The 25,756-nt window shown below is 36.8% G+C and overlaps 1 protein-coding gene across 3 annotated transcripts in view; it reads right to left on the reverse strand.

Moving 5' to 3' along the window:
• The window catches only part of LOC127833607 (TSC22 domain family protein 3-like), a 121,055-nt gene that overhangs the window by 20,120 nt on the left and 75,179 nt on the right, over positions 1–25,756 (reverse strand). The window contains exon 1 of one of the 3 annotated variants that reach the window (XM_052358969.1): positions 9,588–10,616. The exons of the other annotated variants lie outside the window; for them this stretch is intronic. Within the exon in view, the coding sequence (XP_052214929.1) occupies positions 9,588–9,787 (200 nt within the window). The 5' untranslated portion in view covers positions 9,788–10,616. Of the gene's footprint in view, positions 1–9,587; positions 10,617–25,756 lie in introns of those variants that run through there. 3 annotated transcript variants of the gene reach the window in all.

Below are 25,756 nucleotides of genomic sequence, written 5' to 3' on the forward strand. Positions count from 1 at the left end.
TACATTAAATGAGCGATTTTGACCCATATATTTGACCTTTGACCTTGAAGGATGACCTTGACCTTTCACTACTCAAAATGTGCAGCTCCATGAGATACATATGCATGCCAAATATCAAGTTCCTATCTTCAATATTGCAAAAGTTATTGCAAATGTTAAAGTTGGCGCAAACCAACCAACCAACAGACCAACAGACAGGGCAAAAACAATATGTCCCCCACTACTATAGTGGGGGACATAAAAGCCATAAAAGCCAAGTCATGTCCCTGATAAGCCTTTGCAAATGCACAGGCTAATCTAGGACAGGGCTTTACACTCATGCAGTAAGCCCCTTTTTTCCCCCGATTGCGGCTCAATGAATATACCTTGCTTTGAAAAACTATAAACATAAAATTATTGCAGATACATATCTTGATTGCCAGATTCGGAAGCCAGATTTCTTATTATTACACAGGACATATTACAAAAATGTTCTAAAATATATAAAGCCTGCACAAACACAAAAAGACAGGGGCAAACACAAAAGACAGAGGCAAACATTTCTGAAATACCTTGACCTCAATCTGCGCCGTAATGTTGGTGAATTCATGCACTTCATTACCATTAGAGCACTTCTGTTTGGTAAAGTCATTGTTATTCCACATACAACTTTCCCTTCACAATGATACAAACAAAAATAAATGTTACTTTTTCTCAATATATATCATAGCTTTCAAACAGACTATTGTACAAAACAATCCAGTTGTATTCACAAAGCCTCAGGTAAGAAGCAAATATTATCTACAGGAAACCTGCTATGCTACATAACATTATGTATCAAATTTTGTCAGTTCTGAATAAGAAACTTGGATTCAAAACGATTCAACTAACATTTAAAAAAAGGTTGATTTAGTACAAGGTTGCACTAATTTCGTTTCTGAAATCTCGACGCTGATGTCGTGAGGCATCCACAGTAATAAACTACCTTGTCATATTGCCATGACATGATTCAACATGGTTGAAGATAACTAAAATGTTGTAAACAAAACTCAGTACATGTTTAAATCTTCTCCTTACTCATGTCAGTGATTTTTTTTGCCAAAAATGACCGCTGCTTCCCAATCGCAAATATCTATGTTTTTTCTCAAAACTCTGACAGAAATTTCTCTTATTATTCCAATTAGATTATAATGTTATACAGCAATAATGTCGAAGAACAAATGCCAACCGAGCGTGTCGAGTTGTCGCTGAATGACAACTGAGTTAAGTATTGGTTAGCGAATCTAGCCCAATTTAAACAATTTTACGTTGCTATCCACAAATCCACTAATCTCTATATTGCGGAGGATACAGGGGATAAGCGATGCATCTTAATTGAGCATGCCTGTTTTTACGTTATCGTCCAAGTTGGCAGCTACAAAAAGAAATTTCGATCAACAGAGAAAATAACAAATAACAAGACTATTGCCGAGCAAAATGTGTCCCCTACCGGCTCCACCATCGTCAGAATTTTTATAAATATATATTTGTTGCCATAGCAACCAGAATTCTTGACGTAGGAACAAAATGAAAAGACGTGCATAATCTCCATATTTCCATCTGACCATGTTTCAAGTTTCATGAAAAAATATGAAGAAGTTTTAAAGTTATCGCAGGATCCAGAAAAGTGTGACAGATAGACACACAGAGCGCAAACCATAAAATACAATTAACTACGGATATCATATGGTTATTAAGGAATAATTTAATGCTTTTGTCAATTGATGATTAAGACTAGGTATGGTTTAATGTGTGTCAAGGAAATCTATTGGAAAACTTGGAGTTCCGTCTACTTGCAAAGTGAAAGCATTTAAGACGAGTATCGTCTGAAAATGGAAAGAAACAAACAAATCAGATGCATATGAATTTGTTTTTACTGTATTAAGCTTAATACACTGAAGATGCTATGTTTAAATGGTGTTTTTAAGAATCCATAGATTATTGCAAGTTGAATATGCATTGTCTTCATTGTAAAAAGAAATTAAAGCATTGCTTTCTTATTTAAAAATGCTGTCAAACAAACACTTAAAAACAATTTTAATTCTGTCACTTATTGTCATATATATAATGCTATATTTTTCAAATTTCATGGTTAATCACGTTATTTTCCCAATTTCATGGTTTATCATGCTAATTTTCCCAATCCAAAAGGCACAGGCTGTAACATATATAAACATGAGCACCTCATAACGGGTACCACGCTCGGCTATGGGTGCAGTTTTGAATAAATTAAAGCTTGTAAGATTTTTTTTTTTTTTTTGTCACAGTGACCTTGACCTTTGACCTAGTGACCCCAAAATGGGTGTGGAGTGTAGAACTCATCAAGGTGCATCTACATATGAAGTTTCAAAGTTGAAGGTGGAAGCAATTTGATTTTAGAGCCAATGTTTAAAACCTTAACAACATGTTAAGGTTTTAGCACGACGCGGACGGCAGACGTTAGACGGCGGATGACATGACGAGCTGGCTATGACAATACCTCGGGTTTTCTCTGAAAACGCCGAGCTAAAAATAAAAAAAAATCATTGCATGTCATTTTGATTGAAGCTATTGTAGGACCCCCTATGAAGGTCATTTGGATTGAATGGACAAAACATCTGAGACAAAATTTGAACTTGTTGCATTTTAAGAATGGGCAAACCACAACATTCTAATAACATAAGCAATAAATCAAACGGAATAAAAGTAATCCCTCAAAAATACACAAGACTTAATACAAACAATAAAACATTTATAAACCTCAATATAATTTCATGCCGTCTCAAAAATCATAAGCTCATGACATCCTAATCCTTCACTAATCCCTGACCCAATTTGCCCCCCCAAAAAAGCAAGCATGTTTTACAAATCCAGTTTTGATAATCAAAATCTTGTATGTCATGGAAAAAACAAGTATTTTCCTGACATGGTGGAAAAAAGCTATCAGCCCATTGCCCAAAGATTAACCACAACATAAGTAGTAGATTTGCTTCATTATTGCTCAATAATGGTAGTACTGTACTGTAAGATTGATAAAAGGGCAAGTGGAACTCATGAGATGCTTTTATTTACACAGGGGTTAACAGTGTCAATATAATTACAATAGCCAGATAAATACCATTCAATGACAAACTTACAAATAAGGGAAGTAATCAATACTAAATCTGGACCAGATGGATGTGATATTATATGCACATGAAGATGAAAACAGATATCAGGCAAATTATGTGATCACGTTTTAAAAGAGCTCTATGGTGATGACAAGGGGCTTTTTTCCTTCTTTAGGAAGAGCTTATGTAGGCCCTTTCCGCCAAGAGAAAGGCCCCTTTCCCAAAGAGAATTTCTTTTAAATGATGTAATTTTCCCCAAATTACAAGCTAACCTTGGTAATTTTTCGGCGTAAGCTGTATTAAGCCAGCTTTTCACCCTGACTTGAACTTTGTAAGTGTCCAATAATACTCAAATAAAATTTCCCGCGGCTAGGTACGAATGAATACACTTCATTTATTCCATTGGCTGATTTGAGTATAACACCAGAACATGGGAAACATATCCGCGTCTTTGTAACACTGTTTTACTGCATGAAACAATTTTATCTCTAATTAAAAGGCTCAATAGATAGAACAGTTTTACAATCAATTTTCGACATAAATACAGTTTGTGCGTTCACCTTTTATTTTCAGAGAATTACCAGCGCAAAAGCGTTTATACTAAAGGCTATGTTGTCATATTTAGTACTTACTTGTACTTACTTGCATTGCATTTCAACCCGCGAGGTTCGGGTCAATGCGCGGCCATTTGTGAAAGTCAGAGTTTATATACAGTTCATCACCGGAGTTCGCAGAAGGGGTTGCGATCATTGTGTTACACCGGCCTTACTGACAATAACGTAGTGACTGTAATGCATTGCATTCCAATCCGCAAGGTATCAAGGTCAGTTTGCGGTCAGTTGCAGAAATCTTTATATAAACGCCGTCTCATAAACTTTGTGCACTTGAAGTCTGTTTTGATCAGAAAGATACTAAATAAAGATATTCGGCGATATTATTGTGGTATGTCAATCATCGATTTTTGATATGGTTTCAACATTTGCATGATAAGGACCAATTTTTATAAAATTAATTAGAAATATTTATCCATTTAGACCAGTTTATTAAGCATGAGCACAATAATTCGCTATACTATAATTATGCAATTAAATAAGATTTGAGTATTGCCGGCTGACCTATATGCACTCGTTTATTTTCATGTTTCTTGTGTTTTTCTATTCTGTAAATATAGATATCTGAGTAATAATATCACATAAAGCAAAATAAGCCACGAAATCTGGCGCAACACCCCGTAATTGATTTGCTTATGATGTAGCTAAGAACTGCGCACAAAAAAGGCATCCGCTACTTTTTATCTCATAGAGATAACTTTTGATCGTTCATAAACATCGACCACAATCAACGCCGTATATCTTTTTTAAAGATATTTCTTGTTTCCCCTTTCTCAGTTTTAACAATAATTTATTCCCCAAAATGGATGGCCAGGTCATTTCCCCAAATCAAGAAAAAAGCTCTATGACAAGAGAGATGGTGTCATGCTCTTTAATGTACTATAATACCGTAAGCTGATTTTGTATAACATGACCATGACCTTGCATCATAAAATAATTTAGGGCTACATAGACATTCTCAAAATAGGCAATGGCTGATTTGTCTGGCTACATAATTAGTCCAAATAATTAGACGTAAGCTACACCGCTTACGTCTAAACGGCTACCGTCGTTTTCCTATAGCAAATTGAGTTCAACTTAAACTTCAGTTTTTCTCGTTAAATCTTTGCTAATGCATAAAATTATCATTAATTAGACATTAATGTGAGCGATTACCTCTTAAATGTGTAAAAATTGTGCTTTTAAACCACTTATGTACATTTTTGAAAGTAAACATACACAACACACGGAGTGTGTTTATCGTTTATAGAATTACATCGAATTATCTTGAACGAAATTATTTTTTGAATAGGTTACACATAACCAATTGTTGTTGTACAACAAACCACATCACTTTTTAGCTTTCTGTGCTCTTTATTAAATGAAACCTATATGTGTGTGTTAAAACTACCAGTTGTATCACGGAGTGTATATTGATAGGAGATGAATTGAGTATTTGACCCTTACTGTAGTAAATTCAATCTTATGCAAAAACTATTCATCCGATTTTATTGGTTTATACGTTATCTTGTTGCTTATTAATTCCTCTTTCAAAAAATATACGTATATTCCAGTTGTTATTAATGGATTTATAGCGAGATGAACACAAGAAATACACATTTTATGTTTTACCACCGCGCGTTTTACCGTGTTGTGGCTTAGGCGATCTTGTACAATTAGCGTACAGCGAAGCGCCGAGGTTATACATTTTGATGTACCCACTCACGTCTTTTGTTGAATTATAGTTTCATGTCTTGGCCGATTTTGACAAATTATATATCATTAGAAAGCTTACGTTACGTAGTAAACAGATATATAAATATATATTAAGTTTTTCTTCTGATTTCGACAGCCCGGCGAGTTATAACTTTAACTTTTGCAAATATCAAACCGTTTTGGAGTTTTAGAATCTAGATTTACGGTTGACATGTTCGTACTTAATACCAATTTGTAGCGTTCTTCTGATTTCGACAGCCCTGCGAGTTATAACTTTAACTTTTGCAAATATCATACCGTTTTGGAGTTTAAGAATCTAGATTTACGGTTGACATGTTCGTACTTAATACCAATTTGTAGCGTTTATATTTGGAGTTCAGTTTTAAAAATAACATCTTGCTTAGGAGAATAGAATTCTGTATACGATAGAAAAAAATGTTTAAAAACGAAAGTAATTAAGGAATGAAGGCGGAAGAAAGTAGCGCGCGTTCCTAACGCACTGAACTGATGCTACGGTCTTGGCGATTATGCTTTTGTTTAGAAACCGGCCATTGAATTTCCTTTGCCATGATTATTATATTTTTTATGGAATATATTGTAGTATTTTGTTCACAAAACATATCAATAAAGCTTATTATAAATAAATCTGAATAAATTAACGATTTCAGCTCTTGTTTATAACACAGAAAGGGTGTTAAATTTATGATGAAACAGCGTATATAGCGGACCCTCTCGATTTTATTCGGCTTTGCATGCATACTTGAAATAAAATGGGTGTCAAAAACATTCATCGTTTGCTGTTAATTATCACCGAGGGAATTGTGTATAATTATATAAAATGTTATTTACCTTAAATTATCAATTTATTAAAGATTCTTGAAAATCACGGTCGGTGTTACGCGGGTCATTTCGTATTTTGACATCAGGGCATCATGTCCAACTATTCAAAATCAGATTTTTTTTCACTGGGACGATGACGGCTTAGAATTAGACAGGCAGACAGATAGTTTATTCAGACTTATACAACAGTACATAGTCTTCAACTCAAATAAATAAATTATTTTTAGACGGATTGTTAGGTGATTACACATATAGCAGTGATGATTCTGAGAATGTTGCCATGTTTCTTATCCGTGCAATCTAGAGTCCTTGGTTTGAGCATTTTTATCGCGGTGTTCAATAAAAGATATCTCAATAATCTTGTTTATTGATAGATCTGTGGTTTGATTGCCCCTGTGTTCAGCACAAACCAATTATCTCGTTATGATCCAGGCTTTTTCCGCCCTATGCCACGGGTCCGAAATTCGGCCCCATTCCCAATGCAAATCTGGTTGTTTTTTTCCCAATTGATTTTTTTTTTCCCCAATTCCAAAAAAAAAAAAAAAAAAAAAAAAAAAAAAATTTTTTTTTTTTTTACCTTAAAATATATAAGTTAACCTGATCGGGTGTAGAAAATAGAAAGTGTTGCATAATCAAATTATCTGTTGCCTTGTATTCGTTTTAAAAACTGTAAAATATGTTAATGATTATTTAAGACTTTCCTTATTTTCCTCAAAATCCGGCGCTTCGCACGATTGTTTTCACCTAAAAAAAGGCCAGGCCTTTTCCCCAAATTCAGATTAAAAAACCTGCACTTATCTCACATGTTCATAATACTTTGTAAAATTTTAATAAATAGTTATCAAAATAGTCGTTATTTACCAGTTAACGGCTCCTTTGAAATATAAGAAACACTATTTACATGCGATAATTTTTCCCAATTGAGCCAATTTTGCAAATAATTTTTTTCCCAAAATGGGGGTTTTCATGACGCCAAATTCCCAAAATTCCAGTGTGGCGTATTCCCAAAATGGAGCGGAAAAAGCCTGTGATCAGATACTGTGCCGACCAATACTAATACTGGTGTCATACGCCACAGCAGGGCCCTGTAACTTGTGATCATGGAGTCTATGTGCAAGACTTAAAAAAGTAAGTTGTTTCGCTTGCGGTTGTTAAATCCAAAACGGGGCTTCCCAGCTGGCACAGCTGCTGATATTCGAATATGAATACTTAAACTTATTCAGACCTTATTCTTAACCGTTGCGCGTTTTACGATATCGGATTTTAGGCGTGAATACAACTCAGTGAAACTATTCAATTTCTTATACAACATTAAGCATATTAACAGTTATTGAAATTAACAATATCAGCGACATCTTTTTAAAGACTAAACACCTTTTCAAGTATCGAATTTAACATGTCAATAAAATATATTAATACCAAAAAAAGTTTCATTTAATATTGTTCACATTAAACCTTTAAATGAAAGTGTCGCTTTAACTATTTTCCGTGTCTTATTAAGCCGCGAATCGTTTGCTAAAAACAGTTAACAAAAAGGGCTACACGTTCTAATTCTTATGAAATACAAAAATAAGTATAACATAATTAATAACGTCCATAAACACACATGGCAAGATCAAAGTTTTAATGGAAAACTAATATGACATTCCACGTAAATTATTATTTTCGTCTAAATCGAATACTATATATAGAGAAACAATGTATTTATAACCGACCTGAATGAGGTAACATTATGCAACTTTCAATTTACACAGTGCTATATGGCAACAATATGGAATTTGAACAGTGGTAGTTTTTTAAGGTCTGGACTATCATTACTTGTAAGTTTGTATAAACATTTTTCTAATGCAATTAGTAAAATAATGTTTATATTTTATGTTTAATAATTTATTGCATGATTATTATGTGCTGTTATATGAATTTGATGCCGTAAAAGCTAGTCCGACATGAATTCATGTCGGAACGATGCTATTGCAAAATAACGTTAAACGATATGAGGTCGATGTAAATCTCAGGAGTAGCTACATAATATGCCTTATACAACAATTTTTCTGTCATACCAACTCATATAAGACTATTATTTCAATATTATAACATTTTTGCAATTGACGTTTATAAAAGGTGATTTTTTTTTTATCAACAATGGTGAATTATTTCTAAAAATTACCAATAAACGGTTTCAAGTAAATAAATAATTAAAATTAACAAGACTATTGTCAAGCAATATGTGTCCCCTACCGGCTCCACCATTGTCAGATTTCTTTTTAAATTGTTGCCATAGAAACCAGAATTTTTGAAGCAGGAAGAAAATTAAATAACGTGCATAATGTCCATATTTCCATCTATGCATGTTTCAAGTTTCATGAAAAAATATGAAGAACTTTTAAAGTTGTCCCAGGATCCAGAAAAGTGTGCAGGATCCACCATTTTCAGCAGTATATCTAGTCTATTTGTTGCCATAGAAACCAGAATTTTGGATGTAGGAACAAAATGAAACGACATGCATAATCTCCATATTGCCATCTGTCCATGTTTCAAGTTTCATGAAAAAAAATATGAAGAACTTTTAAAGTTATTGCAGGATCCAGAAAAGTGTGACAGACTGACGGACACACAGAGAGCAAACCATAAGTCCCCTCCGGTGAAACCAGTAGGGGACAAAAAGTATTTAATAAGTAATGAAACAAGAGGGCCTTAAAGGCCCAAAGTTGCTCACCTGATATAACAAGATATTATTGGGACAAATCTTCTGACCAAGCTTCATGAAGATAGGACAATAAATGTGGCCTCTAGAGTGTTAACAAGGTTTTACTATAGCCATATAAGGAATAATGCCCCGCCCCCTGGCGACCATGTTTTTCAACCAGCCGACATAATTTTCGAACTCGTCCAAGATATCATTGGGATGAATCTTCTGACCAAGTTTCATGAGGATTGGACAATAAATGTGGCCTCTAAAGTGTAAACAAGATTTTGCTATAGCCATATAAGGAAAAATGCCATGTTTTTCAAGCAAACATAACCATTTTCGAACCCATCCAAGATATCATTGAAACCAATCTTCTGACCAAATTTCATGAAGATTGGACAATAAATGTGGCCTCTAAAGAGTGAACAAGGCAAATGTTGACGTCGCACAACGGACAACCGACGACGGACAAAAGGCGATCACATAAAAGCTAAACAAATAAACTACACCAATTTTCCAAATTTCGGAAAACAAACAACAACACAATTTTTCCTTCTACAAAAGACCAGGGTCAAACAATTCCAAAAATGGTGAAAAATAACCTATGGTTTACATCAATTATTGTCTTGTCTGTAGATGACTTACCAGTTGTTGAGCTCATTAATAAGATATGCTATGTTGCCATTCACATCCAGTTGCATGCAGTTCTCATTCAAGCCACACATTTTGCTACAAATTGTGCTACACTTTGTGCTACACTTTGTCAGTGACTGCTTCTTATCCCTGTCACAAATCAACGTTAACATCCCCAGCAACACATCCATCTTGGATCTGCTGGTCGACATACAGGCAGAGTTATTTTAATATCACAGAAATATATTTGGTCAGTCTTAAAATTGTTCTTGCAGATCCCTTAAACAAACTTATCCAGCTACGAGTAAAGCTACATATTTCATTTCCATCTATTACTGGGCCACACACTTGTCTGTCTATGAGCAAAGAATTTTTTTAAATTCCCAACTATCCAACTACTTCAGGCACACAATATTCAATAACGTTATTGCCCATAAAAATTCAGAGTCTGGTTATGACTGGGTACGGCCGGATTGTAAAGGCTACACGTTTGTTTTTCATAAATACACAATCGTTCAAAAGCTACTGAAGTAAGCAATTCAGTGACCCAACTTCTTTGAAAGAAAATGTTCAACATCACGTCATATCAACATTTTATACACAACACTTTGAACCGATTTCTCCAAGGTCCATGTCCCAAATAAACAACACAATAAAACATACTGAACATTAGAAGTTTATCAAAGCATAATCTCACCACCTTCAAGCTTTAACAAGCATTTTGCACAAACTACATGCATGAGAGTCATGCAGTCGTTTGATTCACTCAGTTGAACTATTAATTAACTTCCCCAAGTGGAAACCAATGCACCGAGCCACTTAACTGCTGCTTTGTAAATAATTGATTGTCTTGCACTTGTAGCATAACTACATTATTCAAGTGACACCAGTAAGCACAATAGGAAAATGCACAGTCACATTCTCTGTAAATCAAGCTATTAGTTTTTCAAACAAGTATACCACCACAAAGGAGTATTTTCCCAACAGAAGCAGCATTAACTCTACAATCCCGGTCTTTGATCTATGCTTATTCTACTGCCAGTGTTTAATTCAGCATGGACTGTAAACACTCAGTGAACTGTGAACTGTAAACACCCTGCTGTAAACGCTTAGATCAATATTTTTCACCTAACTCATGTACTTTAACTAACAAGTGTATGTGTACGTTAAATAGTCCAGTCGCCTGCCTGTGTCCTTCACCCCCAATATTATTGGATATTACAGCATCCGCTACACCACTGAACATACACACACCTCATGTATGATTTACTATATCTCTATATCCTAGTTAAACCACTACCAATACAGTCAGCGACCTGTCAATAAACTATGAAAAACTCAACAACTATTCATGTTCGATAGCTTCATAAAATTAAGCCATTAACTCTTTGCATGCTGGGAAATTTGTCGTCTGCTAAATTGTTGTCTGCTGAATTTCTACAATAAGCATTTTCTTCGATTTTGTTCCAAAGAATACTATCAGAATAGCAAACAATTTGGATCCTGTGGCGTCTCATCTGGATCCAAACTTTTTGCAAAGGCCTTTAAAATTAGGTTCCAGCACTGAAAGAGTTAACCAATACAGTCAGTTACCTGTCAATAAACTATGAAGAACTCAACAACTGTTAATGTCTGACAGCTTCATAAAATTAGGCAGTTAAAAGGTAACCGGTTCCCACTAACATTTGAGTCATTTGGGTTTATGGAAACAAACAACTTTTTCTTGCACCTTTAGTGGTAACATAACATGTTTACAATAATGCAAATCAAACTAATTAAAAATCTTATGTGCAGCTGAAAATGATTGGTTATTCACAGACATGGATTCATGCAGGTTTTTTTTCCCTTCTTTAACAAGGGTGTCATAAAGGCCCCTTCACCAATAAGAAAAAGGCCCCTTCCCTACAGAAAATGTCTTTAAAATGAAGCAATTTTTTACACAAAATTCCTGCTTACTTTGGGAAATATTTCCCCCTTTCTTGACTGTCTTGATTTTTTTTCCCACCCAAATGGAAGGCCAGGCCCTTTTCCCAAATCAAGAAACAAAATCCTGAATTATGTATGGGTGAGACCAGGGTTCTATATCATGTAAACAATCTATTCAGTAGAGACATAACAAGCCTAAATTTAGGTCTAAGGTTGGGGGGGGGGGGGGTCAATGAAAGTTCAATGACCTTTACAGACCATAAACAAGTCCTCACAGTGCATCATAATTCTCAGGGTATTGTCAAGTAAACTAATGTTGTTTGAATAATTATCATAATTTTTGGATGTTCTACTTTTATGCCAATTAACACACAGAATGTTCAATTACAACAACAACTTTAGGACGAAGGGAGAGTTTAATGGTTTGAAGGCATCTGTATATGGTACAAGTTATATGATTTTGGAAATACATATAACAACAACAGCAAAGTCAGCAACAATGAAAAATTATTATTGCTTTTTGCAAGTGCATTGAAAAAAAAGCAACATTTCAGTTGTGAAACCTGATTTCTTTACTTTGAATATGGAGTACCGGTTTTCTTGTGTGTAACAACCCTGGCATTCATAAATTGATAAAAGATCAAATATGCAGACTGCACAGGCTAATCTGAGACGACACCATACGCACATGCATTAAACCCCATTCTCCCTGAGCAATACTCACTTTTGTTCAATTTCTTTGAGCCTGTACTCAATGCTGAGAAATGGAACAATGTGTCTAACCCTTTGCATGCTGGGAAATTTGTCGTCTGCTTAAATGTTGTCTGCTGAATTTCTTAAATAAGCATTTTCTTACATTTTTTCAAAGAATACTATCAGAAAAGCACACAGTTTGGATCCTGATGAGACGCCACGTTCTGTGGCGTCTCATCAGAATCCAAACTGTTTGCAAAGGCCTTCAAAATTTGGTTCCAGCACTGAAACAGCTAATCTAGGGGCAATACCTCCAGCATGAACCAGTAGCAATTACCTTGGCATACCTTGATGCCTTGACCTCAACCAAGGGATCAGGCTAAAAACAGCTGACTGCATGGGGAGCATTTCATGATATAAACTCTCAGAGACAAACAGGAAAACAAGAAAGGTCATTCACCTTCAAACCCTTAAAGTGGGGAGCATTTTATGATATAAACTTTCATTTAAAAACAGTCAAACAGGAAAGGTCATTCAACTTCAAACCGTTAATAACACACATGTTTTTGGCAAACAAATTATTGAAGGCTGATAGTTAATCCCAACACTATGCTGTTTATACAAGACTAGAAGGTATACCCTAGACCAGTTTTCACTGAGCACTTAACCCTTTACGACTTACCAACGGCTCCATTTCCATACTGATGAGCAAACAGCATAAAGCCTGAACAGCGTGTTCACTTGAGTTACTTGCAGGCTGTTCTGGTATTTTGCTGTTTGCACATAGCCATTTTCATTTTGCTTCTGAGTGGGAAACTATTAAGGAGTCAAAGCCAGATGATCCTCTGATAATTTTAATTGAAATATGACATACATGACAATACATTGTTTCATTCTTAATCAGGTAAAACATCTTTACAGCAAAGTAAACATTAACAAAATGGACCAGCTGCAAACTACAAACATTTCATTATTTCCAATGCCTCAAGAGTGTGTAGGAACCCATGTACTTTACCTGCTTTTCATGAAGATCAGAATAACCATGATTGGATTATTTGCCACCTGAAGATTTGAACAGCTGATCTAACATGTAAACAAATATCACATAGGCCTCAATAAGGTACAAGTATCAAGCTTCTCTGTACATTCCCTATAATGGACACAGACTGGTCAAAACTGGCCAAGACTGGACACAGGATTAATCCACAGTGACCGCCTCTTGAGACCGGTCAGTGGAAAAAGGTCAACAATAGTGGTAAGTTGGGACATGTGAGCGGTATGTAGCATGTACAGTCAGCACGTGTTTGGGGCAGCTGTGGCCTTGGGGGTTATAACTAGAGCTGTTGTAAGAATTGGTATTATAAATCAAGAAAAACTGCTGAGCTGAGATAACCTGTCCACTAAAGAGACCATTGAATGAATTTTTAGTTGAATACATCCTAGCTTTAGACCAGACAGATATCATAATTATAGCAAATTAAGCTGCTGAGTGTTTAACCTGGTTTTATGCTGTTTGCACATAGCCATTTTTTTTGCCTCTGAGTGGGAAAGGGTTACAGAACGTGGCGTCTCATCAGGATCCAAACTGTTTGCTATTCGGATAGTATTCTTTGAAAAAAATGGAGAAAATGCTAATTTTAGAAATTCAGCAGACGACATTTTAGCAGACGACAAATTTCCCAGCATGCAAAGGGTTAATATCATGCTCAGAGCTCTGACATTCACTATCAAAGAATAGCATAGACAACTGAACAAAAGATTTGGCTGAGGGAAGTTTAATGTTCAAACTTGCCATCAGCAAGGACATTATAATAATATTGTTGTGAACTCCTAAAGCCCTTTCCCCTTTCAAAAATGTCTGACCCACCAAAACCTGTAGGATTGAAGTAAAACTTTGTATAATACTCATATCTATAATTGCCCTTCATAAATATTACAGGTTGCTCTGGATGATGGACAAACCATTGAAGAACACAAAAATACCCTCAGTTATACTAACTGGTGTTCGGGTCAATCTTGTAATGTCCAATTATTACGACACAAAAATAACATTTATTCATAAATTGTGTGCAGTAGAGCATGAAATTACTTATTGATATGGAAAATAATGACCATCTCTAGCCCTTTCAGTGCTGGAACCGAATTTTGAAGGCCTTTGCAAACAGTTTGGATCCAGATGAGACGCAACAGAACGTGGCGTCTCATCAGGATCCAAACTGTTTGCTATTCTGATAGTGTTCTATGAAAAAAATCGAAGAAAATGCTAATTTTAGAAATTCAGCAGACAACATTTTAGCAGACGACAAATTTCCCAGCATGCAAAGGGCTAGGCTATTGTCAGTATTTCCCAGAGTAGAAACTTCCTTAAATTTGGGGAATCCCATCTCATGGCAATTTCTTTTCTCAAGATCAGATATTTCAGGATTTCACTCACCTAGCATGATAGTTTTTACTTATTTACAATGTTGCTTTTCATGTCTCTACTGTACCGAATTCATCAGCAAATGAGACCATGTACATAAACAGCTGACAATTCAACTTGCGCAGTTGAGTCGTGTTCTGAGAAAACTTGGCATAATGCATGTGCGTAAAGTGTCATCCCAGATTAGACTCACTGTGCAGTCCGCACAGGCTAATCAAGGACGACACTTTCTGCCTACAGTACAGCCAAAGCGGAACAAACGTATTTCGCGATCCGCGGCGGCAAGGCGAAACGAGTCGATGCCGCGTCAGTCGTTGAAGCCGCGTCAGTATGCGGCGGCAAGTCGCATTTCGCCGCGAAACTTCGCATCTGTCCGCCAAGGCATGCCGCAGTCCGCAACATGATGCCGAGTCGATGCGATCATGAATTATTTTTTTTTAATTATTAGTTACATGTAGTTAACAAATTTTGAAAGAACAATTATAATAATAATTAAAATCATAATAAATTTATTGTGCGCGGATTGTATTAGCATATACATGTTAGCATAGTTAATGTGTCTGGCCAATTATTAAGTTTGTTTCCCGCCCGTAGCATATGTATTTCACACATAAACAAGGTCACGTAATTATGTTTTCGCACATACAAGTGGTCAAGGCTCCAGCATATGGTGGATTTATAAATTAATTGCATGTTGATTCAGCTATTATATTTAAGCTGAGAAAATTAGCAGTTTGAAGCCACATCAATAATCAAGACGGTGACGACGTATTTGTAGTTTTGTTAATTATCAGCTTATTACAACTATTGTTTGAATATGCGTATATAAACACGTTTTATTTTGTTCATATTATACAGTTAATATCGCTACTAATTACATGATAATCCCGTATATTCCAGTTTTAAAGCAAATGCTGGTAAATATTTACGATACACAAACATTCTCGATATTTCCTTAAGTATCAAATACATTTGGGCATTTGTTACTATTTATAGAGATGATGAAATAATGTCTAATCGGGGCGTTTTTTTTCTCCACTGAACACGCGATTTACGCCTGACGTGATGTTCATGTATTTATACAACACAAAATACACCCAAACTTTCCAAACGACGTTCTACATGTCTGCATAATTTTCGCGCGCTTTTTATGAAACAAAGGATATTTTAGCACTGTTTATTTGACGCTAGAATTTGCCAAAGGACGCGTTAGCATTAAAATTCTGAAGTGTGTTTTGGATTACAAATATAATAATGATAATCGAACGAAACATAAACAGTTGCGCGTAATTAATTCTACGCAACACATACATGTATGTACATGTAGGTGGATATCTTTTCACTCGATCCGCCGCGTACGTATGCGGCGGATTTACTCCGCTAAAGTACGCGAGGTTAATACAGACTCGGCGTCGTTGCGCGGATCGATGCCGAGTGCCACGGCGATACGCCGCGTGAACACACGATTCGGCCGCCGCAGACTAATAATCTGGCCGTGGCGTAGCCGCGGATTATGTTTGTGCCGCTTTGGCTGTACTGTATATTGGATTTTTGCTAAGAAGAGACTTCATTTAAATGAAAAATGTCATAAGAGCGGAAAGTGTCATCCCTGATTAGCACAGGCTAATCTGGGACGACACTTAAAGCACATGCATTAAGCCCAGTTTTCTCAGAACGCGACTCAGTAAAACAAATCATTCAAGAAAGGTCAAAGAAGTTTGCAACATTATCATGATGCTCTTAATGACCTGTGTCATGCAGAAATGGGCCCTAAGCCATATGCGGGGCTGAGCTTAGCTCCAGGCCAGCCTGCGCATACGCACAGTCTGGGCAGCAGCAATGCAGTCCACTCAAGAGACCAAGAACCCTTTACTGACTTTAAAGCACGGTGTAGCTCCTGAACAGACTGTGCAAATGCGCAGGGCCACATTTGGCACAAGAACATTTTTTGCGTGACTCAAAATTAACCCAGTGGACTCTCCCGTCCTTCAGAATTGGATCAATTTATTTCCAAAATAAGGGATGTCTAGTAAATTTTATTTCTATACTTAGAATATTTCTTAGAGAAATTCCTTTAAGCAAACAGGGCAGACCCAGATGAGAAGCCGCATCATGCAGCATCTCATCTGGGTCTACGCTGTTTGCCAAGGCCTTTTTTTCTAGACGCTAGGCATCAATGGGTTAATGATAGTTAATTTATGGATGCAATGAAGAGGAGAAATATATCAATGTTTCATTCTGCGCTATATAGTATACATTAATCACCACTATCATTATTATGGAGTATTTCACTGTTATGATGTTCATATTTTAATAAAAGCTACAAACTTTATGTCCTGTTATGTCAAACATAAAATCATGTAAATTTTGTACCAATAAAATTGCCTGCGTCATATTACATGTACCACATTATTGTTTTTACATTAATAGTGAATAATACTTCTGTGAAAACACACACATGATCGGGACATAAAGGCACACTTCTCCTAATCAGATTTGAAAATGTAAATTAAATCTGAAAAAATCAGGTAGCAAAATACTTCTTTGATTATAATAACCAGAGCTTTATGCTCACTCAGTTAAGTAGAGCATGAAGTTGAGAAGAGCACAGAAAATCAATATGCATGACAGAGGAAAACACATGAAACACAGGCAACACTTGTCTACATCCAATGCAACTTCAGTCAGTTTCATGGAAAAATCCATCAATTAACAAATTCCTAGAAGACCATCAAAATTTTATTGAAATTGATTATCATCACAGTTCAGTGCTGCACATGCTTCAACTTAATTAAATTGCTTCACACTTGAAAAGACAACTTAATCTATGGTAATATTGTCGATGCATTACAATACATATAAATATACGCCCAATTAGGTTGAAAACTTGCTAAAGTGGGGGGAGAATGACTCAGAAGTTCTTTACAGAGACACCTCCTGTTATGTTTACCAAACATCAAGTGGATGATCCTTCAACTAATTGCTTTCTTATTTAGCCCACTTGATTTGGAAAACACATCAAAAGAGAACCTCCCAAATGTATCCCATGTGACTCACATGAGATTTAAGTGGTGTTCCTGTTAACGCCCCATTGGAATCTATAAACATGTGATGCATATGTGCAGCATTCTGAGAAAATGGGGCTTAATGCATGCACGTACAATTGTGTACATTAAAGATAAGCGTGTACAATCAGCAAAGGCTAATCAGGGACAAAAATGTTTGCCATATACAACAACTGGAGTAGCACAAGTGAAATAGGTCCTTGAACTTGCTGTTGCAGAGTTCAGTGTGTATTATATTAGTTCGACAATATTAAGCCTGCAAATATCCACCTGTGATGTGATAGCATGACTACACTAAAGTATATGGCGCACTGTGTACAGTGCCACACTCATGACGCATATATCCTGTATCTGGGACACTAATACACCTAACTGGTATTTGAGGAAGAGTGCAGCCCTGATCAGCGCAAACAAATGTGACACAATTGCTGCTCAATGCATCTTCAAATGTATACATGGCATTGCTATGTTATCATTTTGCAAATCGCTAGCCTAGTTGTGAGTCCAATTGTCACGCAGGCCTGCTATCCGTCGCAATCACGGTCGCAATCACGTTGCATACATGTGCCTCTCTCTTGGGAAAACAAAGTTTAACACATGTGTGAGTAAAGTGTCATCCTAGATTTGCCTTTGCAGTCCACTTTTCTAATCTAGGAACAACAGTTACTGCCTGAAATGGAATTTTGCCACGAAGAAAGGGCTTCCTTAAAAAAAAAGTACAATGAAAGGGAAAAGTGTCATCCCTAATTAGCCTGTGCACAGCAAAATCTGGGACAACACTTTAACCCTTCACCCCTTAGATACGTATTTTGACTAATTTGTAGTCCCTTAGAAAGTTACATTTAATTAATAAAAACCTTTCTTACTAGATTCAAGTTTTTAAGGCTTCATCTCCAACCCTTATATACTGATGAGCAGCAAACAGTATAAAACCTGAACAGACTGCGAGTAACTCGCAGGCTGTTCTGGTTTTATGCTGTTTGCACCTAGCCATTTCACTTTGCATCTGAGTGGGAGAGGGGAAATCACATGCCTTGATGCCTTTCACACAGCAATGCTCATTAAACCTTTGCATGCTGGGAAATGTGTCGTCTGCTAAAATGTTGTCTGCTGAATTTTTAAAATTAGCATTTTCTGCAATTTTTTTCAAAGAATACTATCAGAATATCAAACAGTTTGGCGTCTAATCTGTGGGGTCTAATCTGGATTCAAACTGTTTGCAAAGGCCTTCAAATTTCGGTAATCCAGCACTGAAAGGGTTATATCAGTTCACAGTGAAATACGCTCAACAAGCACAGCAAACCTTTTCATAACAAAAATATATTGCCCCTGAAAAATAAGTCAAACAACTGTTACTTTTTTTCTCCTCAACTATATGCACTAATGATCTTTTCAGTTCCATATTCAAGCAAAGCCAACCATTTCATAACAACAAAATAATGCCACTTATAAATAATAGAAAACAACTATTTCTTTATTGCGTAACTATTCAACTTCGTGCGCTAATGAACACATACATTAAACCCAGCTGCATCTAGAGCAAATTGTAAAGGCCAATTGTTAATGCACAAGTTGACATGCACTAGTTATGTCACCACCTGGAGAACTGTGTGCATGCCCCCAGCATTATTATGCCTTGCTCTGTACATAGCATCGTGCCAGGTTTAACAGGGACTACACTTTCGCTTTTTTGAATTTTATGGTTAAAACTTGTGCTCTTGCACTTAGCTAAAATCCAGTTTGAGCTGAAACTGTTGTCCCAGATCAGCCTCTGCAATCTGCACAGGCTAATCTGAGACGACACTTAATTGTGCACATGCATTAACCCTTTGCATGCTGGGAAATTTGTCGTCTGCTGAATTTCTAAAATTAGCATTTTCTTCCAATTTTTTCCAAAGAATACTATCAGAATAGCAAACAGTTTGGATCCAGATGAGACGCCACGTTTTGTGGCGTCTCATCTGGATCCAAACTGTTTGCAAAGGCCTTCAAAATTGGGTTTCCGCACTGAAAGGGTTAACAGGATAATCTAGGACGACATTTTACGAACATGCATTAAATCCTGTTTTCCCAGAGCTAAACTCAATTAGTTTACAAGATACAACCTATTCCTATGCAGCCATGTTTTGTAACACGTGATTTATCTGTTATGTAAAATGTAAACTCATGCAGTACAGGTTATGATTTTAACTTACATTTTCACCTTCCAAATCACCGAAAACCAAAGGTGAACAATTTTTTAAAAATGCCATCCAGGTTTATTTAAGATTTACTTTATGTAATGTGTACCTAAGTAATAAGAAGTTCTTAATTTTACCCCCCCCCCCCCCCTCCACAATCTGTCACTTCATAATGTTATGATAAAGTTTGTTTTGGTTGCCAGGTCAGGGTTAAGTGAAGTACACTGGCACATGTCCTATAACTGTAACACGCTTTGTAAACAAAGAAGTCGTGATATTGACATTTCAGCTATTTTATGATATTTTTAACTTTCTTCAGATGTTCCCTTCACACAGCTGAAGTTTATTTGTTCAAGTAACATTCAACCTTTAAAATAAACTATTTGTATAAGTTTGTCACACCACAAATAGATATGTACCACACATAATAATAGACCTTACCATAACTGTCATACGATTCTTAATAATAGTTATTTAAACAGAATATGGGACTTGGTTAATTCTCAGTACTTTCAATTTTATTGCACAGTACAACTAAAAACAAAAGAAATCCTTTTTTACATAAAGGAAGATAATTATATACACTGATAAAGAAGTTTAAACTTACGCTCCTGTGTCAATTATCTAAACAAGAAACCGTCGGGGATGGGTGATGCTTCCCAAAGTTTTTTTTGTCACAATATTGCACTATATATTCAGATAAAAGGAAACGTCTTGAGGGGCATAACTTTGGACAAAATAATACGATGGATGGTTTAGCAACTAAAAAATTTCAAAGGGCCATAACTCTCTCAATAAATCATCTAACCAGAACCCACTTGGTAGTGAAGCTTCCCATAAAGTTTCATTGAATTCCGGTCATCAGTTGCTAAGAAATAGCCCGGACAATTCACTATATGTACAGTTAATGGACAATTTCAAAGGGCCATAACTCTGTGAAAAATCATCCGACCAGAACCCGCTGATAATATGCACATCTCCTCTTGGTAGTGAAGCTTCCCATAAAGTTTCATTGAATTTCGGTCATTAGTTGCTGAGAAATAGCCCGGACAAAAATTGTGCATGGACGGACGGACGGACAGACCAAGTGGCGACTATATGCTCCCCCCCCAAAAAAATTTGGGGGGGGGGGGGGGGGGGGCATAATAAACCATCAATATCAAAAAGTCAAAAATGCTTGAATATATTACAGATCACATTTGCAATTATGTCAGTACCTAATTATTTGCTTCTGGTGTATTTGTGTTACATGAGAAAATTGTTTGAAAAACAAGAGCACCGCCTTGCGGGTGCAGACCGCTCATCTATTTTCTTTTTAAAGGTGAAGGGACTCTCATTTTCAATCACAAAGGAGGGAGGAGTGGAGTGAAGAGGGGTGTATAGTGTGGGGTTGTGGACATTTATTACATTATCTTCCAAAAAAGCGGAAAAAAAAATTAAAAAAAAAAAATCGGGGGGGGGGGGGGGGGGGGGGGGGGGGGGGGGGGGGTGGGGGGGGGGGTTTCTGGGTGCGATGGTTGGACGGTATTTCAAACATAACCGTTTTAAAAAAAAATTGGGGGGGGGGGGGGGGGTATAGTGTGAGGGTGTGGTGATAATTTGTGAGATGATCTTAAAAAAAAAAAAAAAAAAAAAAATATCAAAAAAAAAAATTGGGGGGGGGGGGGGGGGTGGGGGTATAGTGTGAGGGTGTGGTGGTCATTTGTGAGATGATCTTAAAAAAAAAAAAAAAAAAAAAAATTAGGGGGGGGAGGGCACGGGGGATGGTTTGGGTGAAGTCTATTGTGGTATGTCAGGTAAGAGTAGTTTCATCAAAGTATCAATCAAATCTAATCATAAATAAAGAAGTTATGGCAATTTTAGCAAAATTTAATAATTTGACCTTGAGAGTCAAGGTCATTCAAAGGTCAAAGTAAAATTCAAGTTGCCAGGTACAGTAACCTCATGATAGCATGTAAGTATTTGAAGTTTGAAAGCAATAGCCTTGATACTTCGAGTGGATCGAAACACAAAATTTAACCATATATTAAAAGTTACTAAGTCAAAAAAGGGCCATAATTCCGTAACAATGACAACCAGAGTTATGCAACTTGTCCTTTTACTGTACCCTTATGATAGTTTGTGAGTGTTCCAAGTATCAAAGCAATATCTATGATACTTTAGGGGTAAAGTGGACCAAAACATAAATCTTAACCAAATTTTCAATTTTCTAAGTATAAAGGGCCCATAATTCCGTCCAAATGCCAGTCAGAGCTACATAACTTTGCCTGCAACGTCCCCTTATGATAGTTCATAAATCTTGCAAGTATGAAAGCAATAGCTTTGATACTGTAGGAACAAAGTGGACCTAAACACAAAACTTAATCAAATTTTCAATTTTCTAAGTATAAAAAGGGCACATAATTCTGTCAAAATGCCAGTCAGAGTTACATTACTTTGCCTGCACAGTCCCCTTATGATAGTTAGTAAATGTTGCAAGTATGAAAGCAATAGCTTTGATGCTTAAGGTATAAAAATGGACCTAAACACAAAACGTAACCAAAATTGTCAATTTTCTAAGTATAAAAAGGGCACATAATTCTGTCAAAATGCATGCCAGAGTTATCTAACTTTGCCTGCCCAGTCCCCTAATGATAGTAAGTAAGTGTACCAAGTTTGAATGCAATAGCATTGATACTTACTGAGAAAAGTGGAACTAAACGCAAAACTTAACCGGACGCCGACGCCAACGCCAACGCCAACGCCGACGCCGACGCCAAGGTGATGACAATAGCTCATAATTTTTTTTCAAAAAATAGATGAGCTAAAAAACTATTCATAAACCTAACAAATTAAACCAATAATACTGAAAAGAAAGCAAAATTGAGGATACAAAACACAAATTTTCCGTGATTTGAAAATCAAAATCTTTAAAATTTATTCATGGCTGTCAAAACCAGGAAACTAAATGTTCTGTATTTGTGTAAATTGATCGTCCAGTAGGAAATCATGAAGAACTAGAAATGGCGCGGCAGAGGCCGACGCGTATCCCCACGCCGAATGTTTGACCTAGGTGTGCCCCAGGGTTGGTAATGGGGCCATGCATAGCTGAGATTGACCGTATTGTCATAAGAGAAGTTCATCATCAATTAGAAGTGAATTGGTGTAGAAATGAAGAAGTTATAGTAAAAGGCAATTTTGGGTGGGTGTGACATATGTGGGCAGGGCGCCCCAGGGTTGGTAATTGTGCCATGCATAGTTGAGATTGACCGTATTGTCATAAGAGAGGTTCAGTATCAATTTGAAGTGAATCGGTGTAGAAATGAAGAAATTATAGTAAAAGGCAATTTTGGGTGGGTGTGGTCTATGTGGGCGGGGCGCCCAGGGTTGGTTATGGGGCCATGCATAGTTGAGATTGACTGTATTGTCATAAGAGAAGTTCAATATCAATTTGAAGTGAATCGGTGTAGAAATGAAGAAATTATAGTAAAGGCAATTTTGGGTGGGTGTGGTCTATGTGGGCGGGGCCCCAGGGTTGGTTATGGGGCCATGCATAGTTGAGATTGACCCTAATGTCATAAGAGAAGTTCAGTATCAATTTGAAGTGAATCCGTGTAGAAATGAAAAAATTATAGTAAATGGAATTTTTTGGTGGGTGTGGCCTATGTGGGCGGGCGCCCCAGGGTTGGGATTGGGGCCATGCATAGTTGAGATTGACCCTAATGTCATAACAAAAGTTCAGTATCAATTTGAAGTGAATCCGTGTAGAAATGAAAAAATTATAGTAAATGGAAATTTTTGGTGGGTGTGGCCTATGTGGGCGGGGCGCCCCAGGGTTGGGAATGGGGCCATGCATGGTTGAGATTGACCGTATTGTCATAGGTGAGGTCCAGTATCAATTTGAAGTGAATCGGTGTAGAAATAAAGAAGTAAATGTAAAATAACCTAAAAAAATGAGTGATAATTTCTGACGCGGCCCCACCCCAACCCCTATAACTTTTGACCCAGGGGTCAGATCAAAATTCCAAATAGTGCAGGGTCGCACATATGCTCATAGCTACCATGTGTGTAAATTTCAAGGTTCTAGTGCTTTTAGTGTAGGAGGAGATAGTGGCCAGGACGGACGGACAGACGGACGGACGGACGGCGGAGATCACCACAATATCCCCACCTTTTTTTCAAAAAGCGTGGGGATAATGATCACCAAAAGTGCTTGATCATTATACAATACAACTTACAGAACATGACCTACTTTTGAATCACAAAAGACGACTAAAATCATGATCGTGACTAGGTATTATATTTTAAAGGCTATTATATTTGAAACTAGAAATGGCGCGGCAGAGGCCGACGCGTATCCCCACGCCGAATGTTTGACCTAGGTGTGCCCCAGGGTTGGTAATGGGGCCATGCATAGCTGAGATTGACCGTATTGTCATAAGAGAGGTTCAGTATCAATTTGAAGTGAATCGGTGTAGAAATAAAGAAATTATAGTAAAAGGCAATTTTGGGTGGGTGTGGTCTATGTGGGCGGGGCGCCCCAGGGTTGGTAATGGGGCCATGCATAGTTGAGATTGACTGTATTGTCATAAGAGAAGTTCAATATCAATTTGAAGTGAATCGGTGTCGAAATGAAGAAATTATAGTAAAGGCAATTTTGGGTGGGTGTGGTCTATGTGGGCGGGGCCCCAGGGTTGGTTATGGGGCCATGCATAGTTGAGATTGACCCTAATGTCATAAGAGAAGTTCAGTATCAATTTGAAGTGAATCCGTGTAGAAATGAAAAAATTATAGTAAATGGAATTTTTTGCTGGGTGTGGCCTATGTGGGCGGGCGCCCCAGGGTTGGGATTGGGGCCATGCATAGTTGAGATTGACCCTAATGTCATAACAAAAGTTCAGTATCAATTTGAAGTGAATCCGTGTAGAAATGAAAAAATTATAGTAAATGGAAATTTTTGGTGGGTGTGGCCTATGTGGGCGGGGCGCCCCAGGGTTGGGAATGGGGCCATGCATGGTTGAGATTGACCGTATTGTCATAAGAGAGGTCCAGTATCAATTTGAAGTGAATCGGTGTAGAAATAAAGAAGTAAATGTAAAATAACCTAAAAAAATGAGTGATAATTTCTGACGCGGCCCCACCCCAACTGCTATAACTTTTGACCCAGGGGTCAGATCAAAATTCCAAATAGTGCAGGGTCGCACATATGCTCATAGCTACCATGTGTGTAAGTTTCAAGGTTCTAGTGCTTTTAGTGTAGGAGGAGATAGTGGCCAGGACGGACGGACGGACAGACGGACGGACGGACGGCGGAGATAACCACAATATCCCCACCTTTTTTTCAAAAAGCGTGGGGATAAATATCTTCTGTTTCAATCGTATGATCATTATTATTCATACTTGCTGATTCATAAGCATGATCTAATTGGACCAAGTCTTGTGCTGTTATCTAGCAGTAAAATCTTTAAAACTGTTACAACATTTTTTAAATTAATAATAACAGGCATTAATCAATACCCATAAACATGATATCCCTATAATATAGCCAACATATTTATGACACAATGCATGTTTGCATTTGATTTAAATGAAAACCAGCTGATGTGATCAGGTGTGGACCAGAATGCTGGGCAGTTTGTTGTTATAAAAATGCAATGTAATGTTCATTATTGCCTTCACCAATAAAGACTATACAACATTAAACTATGACATGAAATTAATGAAAATTTTGAATATTTTGAAAAATTGTAGGCCATTAGTTCGAATCTAGGTTACTAGGTCATATCTTTAAAAAGCCTTGTTACCACTCTGTATGCCACATCTATGACATGATCTTCAATGAAGATTTTGAAACTGTTCAGATTATTCATCTTTACTATATGGACTGTGCTCTGTAAAAAGGGGGTTTAATGCACG

Source organism: Dreissena polymorpha, chromosome 6 (genome assembly GCF_020536995.1).
Source record: "Dreissena polymorpha isolate Duluth1 chromosome 6, UMN_Dpol_1.0, whole genome shotgun sequence".
NCBI lineage: Eukaryota > Metazoa > Mollusca > Bivalvia > Myida > Dreissenidae > Dreissena > Dreissena polymorpha.